The sequence below is a fragment of the Podarcis muralis genome, chromosome 13 (genome assembly GCF_964188315.1).
Source record: "Podarcis muralis chromosome 13, rPodMur119.hap1.1, whole genome shotgun sequence".
In the NCBI taxonomy this organism is placed as follows: domain Eukaryota; kingdom Metazoa; phylum Chordata; class Lepidosauria; order Squamata; family Lacertidae; genus Podarcis; species Podarcis muralis.
Window position 1 is genome coordinate 26,860,728 of NC_135667.1, and position 14,504 is coordinate 26,875,231.

A 14,504-nucleotide genomic window follows, 5' to 3' on the forward strand; every position below is an offset into this window, starting at 1 on the left:
AGGTTAGGAAGCAGAATAGTCTGATAGGGGGGCAGTGAGCGAGCAAGATCCAATCAGATTTAACAGATCTGCCTGCCCAGAGCATCTGTTTGCTGCATTTGGGGGATATTTGGAAAGAATGTTCGCTATTCTCACGTGGATGTTCATCACCTTAATAACTCCAGGATCGTGACAGATGAATCCTACTAGCACACTCAGTCAGGACCTAATCAGGACTCAGTCACAGGATCTATCTTTGGTGCCAGGAATCTACCCTGGAATGTGCAAAGAAATGGCACAGATGTCCTTGAGCATGAAAAGGGATGTGAACAGCCACGCATATACACATATATGGGCCTTTGAGAACAGAAAGGAGTAGCTTTTAAACAGCCTGAGAATCAGCACTTTCTTTTCTTTTCTCCCAAATTAATCACCAAGGCCACAAGGGGATGTACAGATTCCATGTTTGCTGCCTCTGCATATCAGTTATTTATTTATTTATTTATTTATTTATTTATTTATTCATGCATGCAAACTTCACTCATTTCCCATGCAAGCTGTACTGTGCATGGAATCACTAGAACCAGGGTTATGCTGTGGAAGTATGAGAACAGTGCAGTAAACCTGATGTAGCTAAACCTGCTCAGTACTTGATAGATTACCTGAAAACCATGACTGCCTTGAGTTCTGTGGAAGGAAGGTAGAATTAGGGATTGGGGTGGTGGGGTCAATTCACTTTGTTTTTAAAAAGTGATTCTACCTAGTTCACATATTCTGAAATAATACATAAACTGAAACGCAACTATTCTTAAAAATGGGCACTTCTCTGAATTCTGCAAAAGCAGTTCTTCAGCAAAGTAATGTTTCCAAAAACGCATCTACTAAGTTAAATGTGCATAAGCATGCATATATTAGTGAAAATAGCACAAACAAATGCATTTTATTGAGGAGAATATCAAAACTAGGGGGCAAAAGCTTTGTGAAAAATGTGTGTGTTGTGTTATTTTTAAAAAGAATTGTTCATCTATGCACACCGCAAAAAAGGCATACAAGTCAGACACTAAGAAATAAGAGTTTGATCTCTGCATGAGCTTGGGTACCAGGCTCAGTTTTCAGGTGCTTGTAGCCACTTTGTGCTGTCCCCCCCCCCCCTTTCAAACAAAGTTTCCAGTTCAGTTCCAACTTCCAAACAGGGTTCTAACATTTGGTGGAGAATGCAGTTATTGATCACACTACCTTGCATACTCTGGGAGCAGAAAAAATCTCTTTTCCCTCTCTTTAATTGCATCCCCATTAAGGAATTCAACACATAAAGGTTCCAATCCCCCAAACATTTGCTGGAGAATGAGAAACAGTAAGCAGAACCAGCTTTCTGCAAACAGAGGAACAGACATTGTGAGCAAGCACACTGGAGCTGAAGAGGGTAGACTGGGAGTCTGCAGGCATATTGTGGGAACTAAAGTGGGACTAGATCAGGAGTAGCCTGTTGTTGTTGTTGTTGTTGTTGTTGTTGTTGTTGTTGTTGTTGTTGTTGTTGTTGACAACAACTCCCATTTTCCCTGACCATCAAGCACACTGGCTCTAGCTGATGAGAATTGTAGACCAACAATATCTGGATGGCACCATGTTGGCTACCCATAGAAAAATACTGACAGGAATGAAGCTCCCAGTGTCAGAGTTTTTCCACTTCATTCATAGCTTCTCTGTCTTGGTGGTTCACAGTTTACAAAGCTACTCTATTGTGAATTTGCAAGGATAGACTTTATTAAGTATTCAGGTGAAATAAACCACTTAGTGTTACAGGAGGACACATTTACAACAACCCGGGTCAATCATCCACCCACAATCATCTGAAAGTTGCACATTTCTTGTGTACATCTGTAACATCACTCACACGTCATCAAAATGTAAACTATGCAATGGTACACAGAGGTCAATTATATAGGTGCCCAGAACAGAGCAGCCTCATCAGTTCTTGATAATAGTGTTCATTTCATGCTAGCTAGATTACACAGTACACTCTCCCTTTATATAGCAAAATTTAAATATTTCAGATTTGATCCCAAATGAACCCTTTTCCTTCAAACAGTTTATTCCAATTAGCAGAGGCTAGAGAATAGCAGCTATAGGGGAGGAGATGCTGTAGGCAGTACTCCCTTCTTTTTTCTCCCTTGTCTATTCACACCACTCCAAGCCTACCCTATTTACACTCTTCTGCCCAACCATAATAATCTGTAGCTGATTAATGATAACCCAGATGCGAACCCATATGTTCATTGTTAAGGGAGTGAAATCATGGCCGTACAGAAAATGCACAATTATATTACTGCTTGATTTTAATTACTAATTTTAATGAATATGCTTTTATATGACTTAGTGCTACCTTGTGTATAATCCAAAAGACTACAGCTGTCAGACAAGACAAGAATAGATTTTGTTTTTCAGCAACTGAGCACAGAGCTGCTCATCATGTGAGTAAAGGACGGAGGAGGAGTTTGTGTATCAGTTAGGAAATCTAGGATGAAAGTGACGACAGTGTTAGATATGCTGGTGGTGCTTCTGAACTGCTGTTCATTGGTGATGAGGGCAAAACATCTTCAGAGACTGGGTCCCTATGACTTTATCCATAGTTGTAGCATAGGTGGAAACAGGATAGGCCCAGATGAAAACTAGCCACTTTCCACTAGTGAAACAGTGTAGTGGGAATCACAGATGTCCAAGATATTGGTTGATTGGTTTTGGTAATCTGGTGGGAAAAGATACATGCTGGTTAGTTACCAACAACACCTAAAGTCAGAGCCAATAGGCATGTAGCAAGTCCAATAAAGCTAGAAGGCAAAGGGTTCATGAGCTGATTTCATGAATACTCCAAAGGGCAGCATTCTCAGGCATAAGGAGCCCTGGGGCATGTCGTTTCCAGAGTACCCAGTGTGTGCATTAAGTATTCGGGCAACATAGGAAACTGGATTTCACAGAATTATTGGTGCCTGGGGTGTTGCTACTTTAGCCTTGAAGGAGCCAAGGAGAAAAGGTCTTACAGAAAGGTTTCCAGAAATGTCACTTGGTAACCAGAAAAAGAAGAGGGTGCAAGTCAGTGTGTCTTGATGCCATGGGGAGGCTGGATGTAGAGGAGTGGTGGGAGGCACTAGCTGGGGAACCCCCAAGGGAAGAAGGTTTGGAGCCAGGGGAGTGGTGGTGGGATGACGATGAGTGGTCAGAGGGAGAAAAGGGAGAAGAATGGGAGGAGGAGATGTTGGAAGCTGAAGAGGTGACAGGGTTTGTCGAGCAGGTAGAGTCTGTAGCAGACAGCAGGCCAGAAGCAGAAGCTAGAGAGGAGCAGGTCAAAGAGGCAGAGATCAGGCAGGCTGCTTAAGAAGCCAAAGGGCCTCCCCTTCCTGCTGTGACCAGCTCTCCTTCCCCCTGGTCTCCCAGGGCAAAGGAGACACACACACATCAAGAAAGTCTTAAACTGCTTGGGAAGGATCTGGGGGGGGCGGGGAGGATTAGACAACTGTGGGAAGACGGGGACCTTCAGTTCTCACAACTGCCTCATTGGGGCAAGATCTACCAGGAAGAGTTGATGTGCTCACTAGACCTGGCCTCCTGAGCTGTTTGTTTCTTGGAATAAAGAGTTAAGTTCACTGGTGCTGTGTATGTTTATTACTGACCTGCTCCTGGCACTTCCCCTGGCACTTGATGAGAGAGGCATTCTGACTCTTTTGTGTGCTTATTTATGTGATTGGAAGCATGGCCAGGTCCAAATTTAAAAATTAGGAAAATAAACCAAGCTGTTATCCATATGTGGCTTGGGGAGGTAGGAATCACCTTGACTTGCTAAGCCTAATTCTAAGTGAAGGGAAAGGAAGTTTGCTCATCACCAGTTTTTCCCCAAATTAACTCTTGATCATTCATTGTCTACTGAAGTGCTAAGCAGTATTGCATGTTAAAAGAGACAGGGCCCAAAGCAAGGGTGGAGAACCTCAGAACACTCTCTATTTACCGTATTTTTTGCTCTATATTCTCACTTTTTCCCTCCTAAAAAGTAAGGGGAAATGTGTGTGTGTCTTATGGAGTGAATGCAGGCTGCACAGCTATCCCAGAAGCCAGAACAGCAAGAGGGATTGCTGCTTTCACTGCGCAGCGATCCCTCTTGCTGTTCTGGCTTCTGAGATTCAGAATTTTTTTTTCTTGTTTTCCTCCTCCAAAAACTAGGTGCATCTTGTGGTCTGGTGCGTCTTATAGAGCGAAAAATACGGTAGCCCTCAGGACTCTCCCCAGGCCTCACACTCTTTGTGAGACACAGCCCTCACCAGCCCTGCTTTGCACCTTCCTTGGATGTTTTTGCCGGGCTCCAGTGTATCATCAGACTCTGATAATGCTTCTTGGTTGATGGGAAGGAGGATAGAGAAGGGTGTGAGAGTGTGAAGGAGCCAGACTACTGTACAGAGGTAAAATTTGCATTTATTGCTGAACCCACAGCTGCTCCTGGCCCCGCCCACCACTGTCATGTGTTCTATGGAATGTTGCCCAGAAGGGAATGTGTCCCTCAAGCTGAAAAATGTTCCCAGATTGAGAGACAAATAAAAATGACATGGAAACATGAAACACATTTACCTTACTGATAGTTGCCGGTCTCGCTTGGCTGATAATCTTCTTGTTTTTTCAAATCTGTTGAACATAAGGTAAAGTTTTGTTGGGGGGGGGGGATTTAAGCTGTAAAAGGAAACCAGGACTTCAGGGGAACCTAAATATAGATACAAAACTGCACAGAATGGAAAACTGAAAGCTTTCTTATCTGTGACGCTTCCACTGTTGCTCTTGCTGCCCATGCCCACTATAAAGTACTTTATGAAGCACCAAGAAGGATTCATTCCTACCTGAAGGTTCGCAGTATTTCCACTGGCGATCTATATTATAGTTGCTGGTGAGAGAGCACCAGTACTTCCAGTTTACTGTCCCAACTGATGTACAGCTTGTGTAAGACTTGCCATTGTAGGTGAAAGGAAAGACACAGCTCTTCGTAGATTCTCCATCTTGCCCCGTGAGGGTTGGGAGTGGAATGTGAGAGAAAATCATGAGATGAGCACCTCTAGCAAAGGAATAAGGAGGCTAGGAAGCTATCTTAATAATACTTCTGATTATTTAGAAGTTATTTGCTCCCAAATAACTGTGCATTGAATTGCAGCCTACAGCATATTACTTCAACACATTAGGATCAAAATCTGCTTGGCGGCATGGGCTTCCAAGTAAACATGCATAAGATCAGGCTGCATGTCTGAAACCAACTTTCTCCTACACCCCCACCTGGGCAGCTTTCTGCTAACCTGGTAATAAAACTTCCCCACTTCTCAAATTTGTGTCAGCACAGAAGCTCCATAGCTTTTGCTCATCGTAGTTTGGAGTAGTGGAACACCAGTATCCCCCATTCTTCTCGCCGTTGTCATCCTCATTGGTGCAGGCATCAAATGTCTGGTTGTTGAAGGTGAAAGGGAACCAGCAGGGCTGGCCATTTGAGTTCCCTCCATACTCTGCAGACAGGGGGGACACAAAAAATAACATGCCGTAGAGTTTTGTCGTGTTGTCAAAGAGGACTGTATGAAGGATATGGGCAATGCCTCTGCATTCAAGGACTAGATAAAGACAGACACTTAATGAATTAGGCCAAGGCCCACCTCCTCCAACATCCTGTTTCCACAGTGGCCAGCAAGATGCCTATGGGAAGCCCATACAAGAAATGAGTGCAACAGGAACCTCCCCACTTCCGATTCACAGCAGCTACTAAACACAGGCATTGGAGGTGGAACACTGCCATTGTAGCTGGTAGTCTCTGGGAGCCTTATTCTCCATAATTTGTCTAACCCCCTTTTTAAAGCCAGCCACGTTGGTGGTCATCGCTACATTTTGTGGGATTGCAATTATATCCAATTAAAACTCATTTTAAATCCTGTGATCTGCAGAGTCACCATCCAGGAAGGCCACTTTAGGAAGACACCATACAAGGAGCAGATTAATGCCCATATGGCTCTGGGCAACTGGAAACAACAGAACATGTATTTTTTCACTGCCAATACTATACAGATGTACAAGCTAGGTTCACGTTGTCCAGGCATAGGCAAACTTGGCCCTCCAGATGTTTTGGAACTAGAACTCCCATCATCCCTAGCTAACAGGACCAGTGGTCAAGGATGATGGGAATTGTAGTCCCAAAATAGCTGGAGGGCCGTGTTTGCCTATGCCTGATCTTGCCTATACAACATAAATTCCCAGGTCATACAGAACAACCTTATACCTCCCTGCTACTTCAAGATGAAAACCCAGATGTTACATACTCAGTTGATAGATTCTGCACTGCCATGATGAATATTCATCAAAGGGTGGTTTGCACCACAAACTAGGCCCAAAATGAGCGCTCACAACTTACAACTTACGCCCTTTGCAGGATCCTGGGGACCTACCGGCTGCTTGGGCTGGCCTGCCTCTCAGTGCTATTCTTTGGAGGTTCCCGCCAAACCTCAGTCATTTAGCACTGCCGGAGGTGGGGCCAGTCGCATAAATAGGAGGTGAAGCCGGCAGCAGCCAGGCAATCAGCTCAGGACTCTACCTTGGAGGGAACATCCTTTCCAACTGCTGTCTTTGTCATAGTCTGGAGTTGTGGCACACCACAGCTGCCCATCAAAACTTCCTTCTTTGGTGCACGAGGAGTATGACTTGTTCCTAAACTTGAAGGGAAAGACGCAGGAGGCAGGTTCTGAAGAGAAACAGAGTGGAGAGGTGAGTCATTAACTGAAGCAACATAAATAGGGGATTGGTGTGATATTCATATTCCGTTGCATTTTGTGTGCATGCTAGCCAGCTGTAAGGGGAATTGGCCAAATTCTGCAGATAGATGATAGATAGATAGATAGATAGATAGATAGATGATATAGATGATAGATAGATAGATGATAGATAGATAGATAGATAGATAGATAGATAGATAGATAGATGAAATGGATTGAATCCAGGTTATGTCAGTTGTACTCGGGTACCACTGAAATCCACTTAAGTCACGAATTTGTCTCATTGATTGCAGTAGGATTTTATTATAAAATGACACCTTAGATATAATGTGCATTCAGATGTGGGAATTATTGTATTCGGTTTCCTGTTTACAATGTTGGCACTTCTGTCCCTTTCCCAACATTCTTTGTACACTGCATTACCTGTAGAGTTATGGAACGGTGTCTTCCTGAGGGATATTACTGCATGTTGCACTAGATTTCGTTCACATTGTGTCCCACAACAGTGTGTGCCATCAGACGGGTCATCAGCCCTTAATCCTCATGTGTGCTTCTTTTCTCTCAAGGCCAGGAAAGAATTGGATTCAGAAATACAGCCCCAGATTTCATCACATGCGTGGAGGTAGTTTGTTACATAAAAACCATGGGGAAAATTATAGCACATAACTCCCATGATTTTCCAGTTTAATTGGGTTGAATAAAGTACTTCCTGAATTCAGCCAATATTGTGAGGACCAACCCTACTTTTAACCTGGCCTGGGACTTCATCGTGAAGGACAGGTATGCAATAATTAATAATAATGATGATGATGATGGCCAGGTGTTCAGCCCTTATTTGGGACAAGGAAGAGAAACATTTCTGGTCTGTCACCCTGAACAGCCTTTCCCACATATTTCCCTATTTTGCTTACTTGAGGGTTCACAGTATGCCCACGTCGGATTTTCATCGTAGTTGGTGACAAGAGAGCACCAGAGCTTCCCATCGAATCTCCCATCTGTTGTGCAAGCTTTGTACCACTTGCCTTGGAAGACGAAAGGGAACCTGCAGGGCCCTGTAGCTAAATTTGCATCTAGTCCTGGAAGAAGTGGAGAAGAGAGAGAAGGAGGAGCTTCCTTAATAACCCACAATGCTTCTTTGTCCTGCTGAATGCGCTCAGCAATCAGATTCCTATGCCTGATTAAATCATGGAACAACTACCCACATCACCATCCATCTAAAGTTTTAAAAATGCTATCCTATGCACAGTGCTATTTTTCTAGAAGAAGAGATGCCAGAACTCACCATGTAAGCCTCCCATGTTCTCTTATAATGGCAATGGAGCCCACCTGAGAGGTGCCAGAACTGAGTTCCACCACGTTCCGGCTGAAAAGAAGCCCTGTCTATGCATATCTGCTCAGAGGTAAGTCCCTTTTAGGTCAATCAGACTATAAAACAAGGCTGGGGAACTTCAGGGCTGGGGACTGAATGCACCCCCAGGCCTTTCCCCAGGTCATACTCCCTCCCTAGTGTCACTGCTCACCAGCCCTGCTTTGACCCCTCCTTGAGTGTTTTGGGATAGCTAGAATGTGTCCTTGAACTCTGATAACGCTTCTTGCATGACTGAATGAAGGACAGAGAGGGCTGTGTAAGTGTAAGGTAATATGGACATTCTTTGCTGTGCTCACTTTTCCTTCTGACTCCTCTCATCACTACCGTGTGGCCCTGGGAACGTTACCTAGAAGGGAATGTGGCCCTCAGATGGAGGTGGAATCCTCAACTCTGGTACAGCAGAAGGAGAGAAAGAATTGCAGGGACTCTGCACTGGGGTGTAGCTATTGGCTCCATCACCCCCCACCCCCCGCCATCGCATCCGCCGCCTGGAGTGCGACTGGCGCAGGACTGATCCACCCTACAGGGGGGATGTGAGTGGTGCTGCATTGATCCACTGGGGGGTTCATCACACACGCCCCAGGGATGGCATCTGGGGCAAACTGCCCCCCCCCTGCAATGCCACTGCTCCGCACTGATAATCTGACTATTGACTGTTGCAAGCCACTCTGAAAGCTTTTACCACACACCCCTCTTCAATCAAGCATGGGGTAAAACATGTTTTAAGTAAATAAAGAAAAATACTCCCAAAACAGTGTGTATAGGATTGCCGCTCATGTTCCATTGATTCCAATGGGAGAAAATTAAACATATGCCTAACCCTCCAACATTTCTCCAATGAAAATAGGGACACCCTAAGGAAAAGCGGGGCATTCCAGGAGCAGATCAAATAAAAAACCAGAATGGCTTCTGTAAATCTAGGACTTTCCCTGGAAAATAGTGACACTTGGAGGGTCTGTAATCCACCCACTAAAATAAATGGAAAAACTGCTTAATTTTGGGTGGCTCTGACACCCTTAATTTCACACTTCCATTTTGTAATGTGACTGCCTGGCCAATGCTGATGCTGATGTCAAAGTGAAAGCAAAGCAAAGGAGAGTTTACAAAGAGCATTTGCAGAGAATGGAATTTACAAGGGAATATTCTCAGTAATGTGTACCCCAAAAAAATCATTCATTGTGCTTAATCTACAACCAACCATCTTCCAAGCCCTGTGACGCAACCCAACCCTGGCTTCTAATCCAACAGGCCCCCAGTTTACATACTGGTGTCAGCACAGAAGCTCCACTGCTTGTTCTTATCATAGCTTCCTGTTGTAGCACACCAGTAGCGCCCTTTTATTTCGAATTTGTTAGTGCAGGTGTAGTAAGTATGGCCTTTGTAGCTGAAGGGGAAAACACATTCTGCTCCATTCGAGTTGCCTCCATATTCTAGGCAAAAGACAAAAACAGAGTTTGTGCATGTTTATGCCAATAAATCATTAGTAACGCTTTTCTTGCTTCTTTCTTATATTATCCTTTTTTAAAAAAATAGTCACACCCTATCGCAGGGGCAGGGAACTGGATGCAGCCAGCAGCCAGATTCTTACCTGCCCCAAACACTGTGGGCTATTTTGACAGGTAGGCAAGACAAATCAAACCAGGCAGACAAAGGCTTCAGGATCTGTATATGCTGCTGATCAACTGCCCACCACCAAACCCCATTTCCTTTGCCTGCTGGGATTGAAATCCAACCACTCAGGCAAAGACACATAGTGCTTATATAGACACTGCCTCACAGATACGTATCATTAACGAGAATTAAACCTATTTACTTCCTGAATAGGGAGGTCAGAGGGTTACTATATGTTACACAAAAGTATAAATGTGTCATTGCCCCTTTACTGGGGGAGGCACATTTGAGTAGAGTGACTGAGAGCAGAAAAGCAGTGATAGAGTATGTTGACCCCTATCTCCATATTGCCTAGACACACACACACGTTCAAACATGTTTGCATGGGCCGATATGCAGTATCAACACTGCAAGAGGGGAAAACAGCTAATGGTGAGCAATTTGGAGTAGGAAGATGGTTAATCACTCCCTGCAAAGCTGCTCTTCTTAACAATAGGATGAGATTGAGACTGTAATGAACTTTGTTAATCTTTTTGGTCACCTCCAGAGCAAAATATCTTGCAGGAGGGATTCATGTCCACATCAGGAATTCAGGTTTGCACAGTTGAAGTAGCTTAAAGCCTCTTTAAAATACATACATACATACATACATACATACATACATACATACTTTTACAAGTAGTAAAGTGGCAGAGAAATGCCCTGAACAGTCTGGGATAAACAAATGTCTAATGGTAAGACATATACAGTGGTACCTTGGGTTAAGTACTTAATTCGTTCTGGAGGTCCGTACTTACCCTGAAACTGTTCTTAACCTGAAGCACCACTTTAGCTAATGGGGCCTCCTGCTGCCACCGCACCGCCAGAGCATGATTTCTGTTCTCATCCTGAAGCAAAGTTCTTAACCTGAAGACTATTTCTGGGTTAAAAAGGTAAAGGTACCCCTGCCCGTACGGGCCAGACTTGACAGACTCTAGGGTTGTGCGCCCATCTCACTCAAGAGGCCGGGGGCCAGCGCTGTCCGGAGACACTTCCGGGTCACATGGCCAGTGTGACATCGCTGCTCTGGCGAGCCAGAGCCACACACGGAAACGCCGTTTACCTTCCCGCTAGTAAGCGGTCCCTATTTATCTACTTGCACCCGGGAGTGCTTTCGAACTGCTAGGTTGGCAGGCGCTGGGACCGAACAACGGGAGCGCACCCCGCCGCGGGGATTCGAACCGCCGACCTTTCGATCGGCAAGCCCTAGGCGCTGAGGCTTTTACCCACAGTGCCACCCGCGTCCCCTATTTCTGGGTTAGCAGAGTGTGTAACCTGAAGCGTATGTAACCTGAAGCGTATGTAACCCGAGGTACCACTGTAAATGTTGTGCAAGCAAATCAGCATGAATGCTTGCTGTTGTATAACCTCCCCACAAACAGATCAGAACAAATGTTCCATCGGAGGAATATTTACAAGAGGGCAAATGGGCAACTGCCCAAAGGAGCTAATTTGAAGAGGGGGCAATGAGCATTCCTGGACATTGTGAGGATTAGAACTCCCTTTAGGATGGTGCAAGAGGACTTTTTGCAAGCTCAGAAAATGGAATAACATCTTTAAGAGGAGGAGGGAGAGGTGGTGGTGGTAGAGTAAGGGGAATCCCTGTCCCACTGGCCTGCTGGTGATGCTTGCTAGCCATAGGATTGCCACCCCCATTGGATTCCACTGCCTGAGGTTGCTGCTTCCGTCTACCTCATGAGCAGGCCAGCCCTGCTAGGACCTTTTTGGATCGATTTCAACTCATAGAACACTTCAGTGTGTAAATAAACATAGTCTGCAGGACGACATATTAACACGCAAATGAATGTTACCGGAAGGACTGTATGCCTCTCACCTCTAAGAGCACATGGCTTCAATTTACGATCCTTGTCATAGTTTTCAGTTGTGGCACACCACAGCTGTTGGTCAGGGCTGCCATCAGTGGTGCACGAAGAGTAGTATCTGCCATTGAAAAGGAAGGGGAGAACACAGCCTGGAGGGGCTGGAAGGGAGACAAAGGGGAAGGGAAAATAAGGAAAGTTGCACCACACTCAGCAGAAACTGTGTGAAAAGAAAAATACAGAAGAGATGGCCATCTGTCATGGATGTTCCTTGGGTGTCCAGGAGCTAGGTTTGATTCAGTTCTCATTTAAAGGCAAATCTACCAAATTCACACTTTTCAAAACAATGTGCCTTCAAAATTCTCATGTCTCCAAATTTTGCAGTGGAATTCTCTAACTGAATAATGTGTACAAAAATGCATGGTGCACTATGGACCCCTTTAGGGCCTGGCATGCACACTGCAGGGGAGCATTCAACGGCAGCATACTTTACTAATTTGGTTAATTTGGTTAAACTACTTGTTATATATAACCTTTCTTCCACTTTCTTCCACACCTTTCATTTGGGTGTGGGAGCAAAAAAAAAGCACCCCAGTGGCAAAAAAAAAAATCAATCAACTTTGCCAGAATTTATTTTGACCCAGGTGCTTCTGTTTTGCTTTGCTTTGGTTTCAGTATTAAAAAATGTCAGTGATGAATTGGCTAAAATCTAGGAACATTGTTTGCTACTGTGCAGGTTTCAATAAATAAGGAGAAGCCCCTTTTCTTGGAAGAAGGAAATATCACTTTTTATTTAATATGGGGCTCCTTTGTAAAATACTGGGTGGACCATGATAACCTGAGTTACAGAGAGCTTTATTTGATGTAATGGATCAGATGTGGAATTGGGGGGGGGGGGACAGAGACATGGTGTTTTATTTGGATGGCAAATTACTTATTTCCTCAGCATGCCCGATTATGATAACATTACTAGTTATGTAATTACCGGTAATCTGTCGTTTTTCAATATGTCAATTTGTGTGTTTTAATATTCAATACAAAAATAAAAGATAAATCAACTGCAAGGGCTTTGTTGAAAGTAGGACTCCGTGATATTAAATAAAAGAATTCCTTCCAGTAGCACCTTAGAGACCAACTAAGTTTGTTATTGGTATGAGCTTTCATGTGCATGCACACTTCTTCAGATCTGTAACTAGATCCATGATATTAGGCACTTTTGATGTACACTTTTTGGCACCAGCTTTTTTTAAAAAAATGCTTAAGCAAGTCTGCCCATACAGGTAATCCCATTTGATATGATGTAATATAGACCATATTTTTCTGTGTATAAGACTATACATTTTCCTACATTCTTGAAGTTTAAAAGAAGGCGTCGTCTTATACATGGATAGTGCATAGTGCATTTTCTTAATTTTGAGTACCCAAAAATAGGTGGCGTCTTATACACAGGGGCATGTTATACACAGAAAACTACAGTAATATGTGTTTCATAATGCATATTTTTTAAAACTCTTGGCTTTATGGGGGGAATAGGGTGGCTTATTTTCAGTATTTATTTTATCAATAATATTAATGCATATTTTATGTAAACCACTTAGAGGCTTTCATGATTAAGTGGTATAAATCTCATTAAATAAATAAGAAAGTAAAAGGACACACACACCAACCCAGCAGAAAGGGGCCAAAGAATTGACAGGTGGAATGGTTCTTACCTTCAGATGCCACAAGTAGTGGCAGGAGAGCCCAGGTGCGTGTGAGGAAAGCTATGACAGGAGCCATCTCTACTCTCAGTCAGGGAATCTGACAGGCGTGAAGAAACCACATCATGCTCACTCTTTATATAGGCCCTGCCCGGCCACATCTTCCTCCCACAACTACAACAGAAGGAGATGTTCAAAACCCTGCTATGTTAAACCTGACCTTTTCAAACAGCATTAGACCGCTCCCATTTTTGCTTCACTTCTGCACGAGCTGATACAGTACAGGAAAAAGCTTTTGCTTGGGATTGCCAAATGGCTAAAGGGAAGAAAATTGCCATTGCCTGCTCCTATCTCTTTAACAGAGGCTACACAGACTGAAACTAACAAGTGAAGTTTTCATCCCTGAGAGCTAAACACAATGACCTGGAAATTGCTGCTGATCTAGCCAGCATATCGGTTACATTTCACATACTTAGACCATACTTAGACGGTGATACATGTCCAACAACATAGTCCTTTAAATAAGTTGGGTGCTTGGAAACTCTGCCTGACCACTGGGGACTGGTAGCCAAGTCTGGGGGGCCACCCAATTCTTGCTGAGGCTGTGGTGCGACCCTAGGTGGCGCTGAAACAAAGTCCCCTGGATCCGCTGCTGTGGGTGGAGCCTCCGCAAGTGGAGTGGTCTGAGTCTGTGGTAAGTCTGGCAGACCCTCTGAAGTGGCTTGGTTCGGCTCCACGCTGGCAGTTTGCGAGAGAAGTGGAGCCTCACCATCTGTAAGTGTCTCTTCCGGAGCCACGAGTGCAGTTGGGGGCACCACGGTAGTGTCCAAGTCCCCAACCCTGCGCCTAAGCTGGTCTATGTGCAGGCGCCACAAGCATCCGTCTTCAAGTGCCACCTGGTACGAGCGAGGTCCAGTGACTTCCACTACTGTGACTGGCACCCAAGGAATGTCCCCCACAGAGTTCCGGGCAAAGACCTGGTTTCCTGGAACAAATGACCGTGACGCATTGGCACAGCCTGGGGGTTCGGCCACGGCAAAGTCCAGGTGCAGCCGGTCGAGCGGGGACCTGAGGCGGCGGCCCATAAGCAGTTCGGCAGGACTCCGCCCTGTGGCCGCAGGAGGGGTGATGTGTTGCACGAACAAGTATTCGGTGACCCGCTCATGCCAGTCTCCCCGGTCCAGGCGCACCAGTGCCTGTTTTGCCG

General features: G+C 44.7%; 1 protein-coding gene across 1 annotated transcript in view; it reads right to left on the reverse strand.

The window, feature by feature from the left end:
* Positions 1-2,648: 2,648 nt before the first annotated feature.
* Positions 2,649-14,504, reverse strand: part of LOC114582104 (uncharacterized) — a 43,857-nt gene continuing 32,001 nt past the window's right edge. The window contains exons 22-28 of the mRNA XM_077918292.1: positions 11,612-11,758; positions 9,393-9,557; positions 7,670-7,834; positions 6,581-6,727; positions 5,312-5,507; positions 4,857-5,026; positions 2,649-2,725 (exon numbers count right to left, since the gene is read on the reverse strand). Of these exons, the coding sequence (XP_077774418.1) occupies positions 2,649-2,725; positions 4,857-5,026; positions 5,312-5,507; positions 6,581-6,727; positions 7,670-7,834; positions 9,393-9,557; positions 11,612-11,758 (1,067 nt within the window). The remainder of the gene's footprint in view (positions 2,726-4,856; positions 5,027-5,311; positions 5,508-6,580; positions 6,728-7,669; positions 7,835-9,392; positions 9,558-11,611; positions 11,759-14,504) is intronic.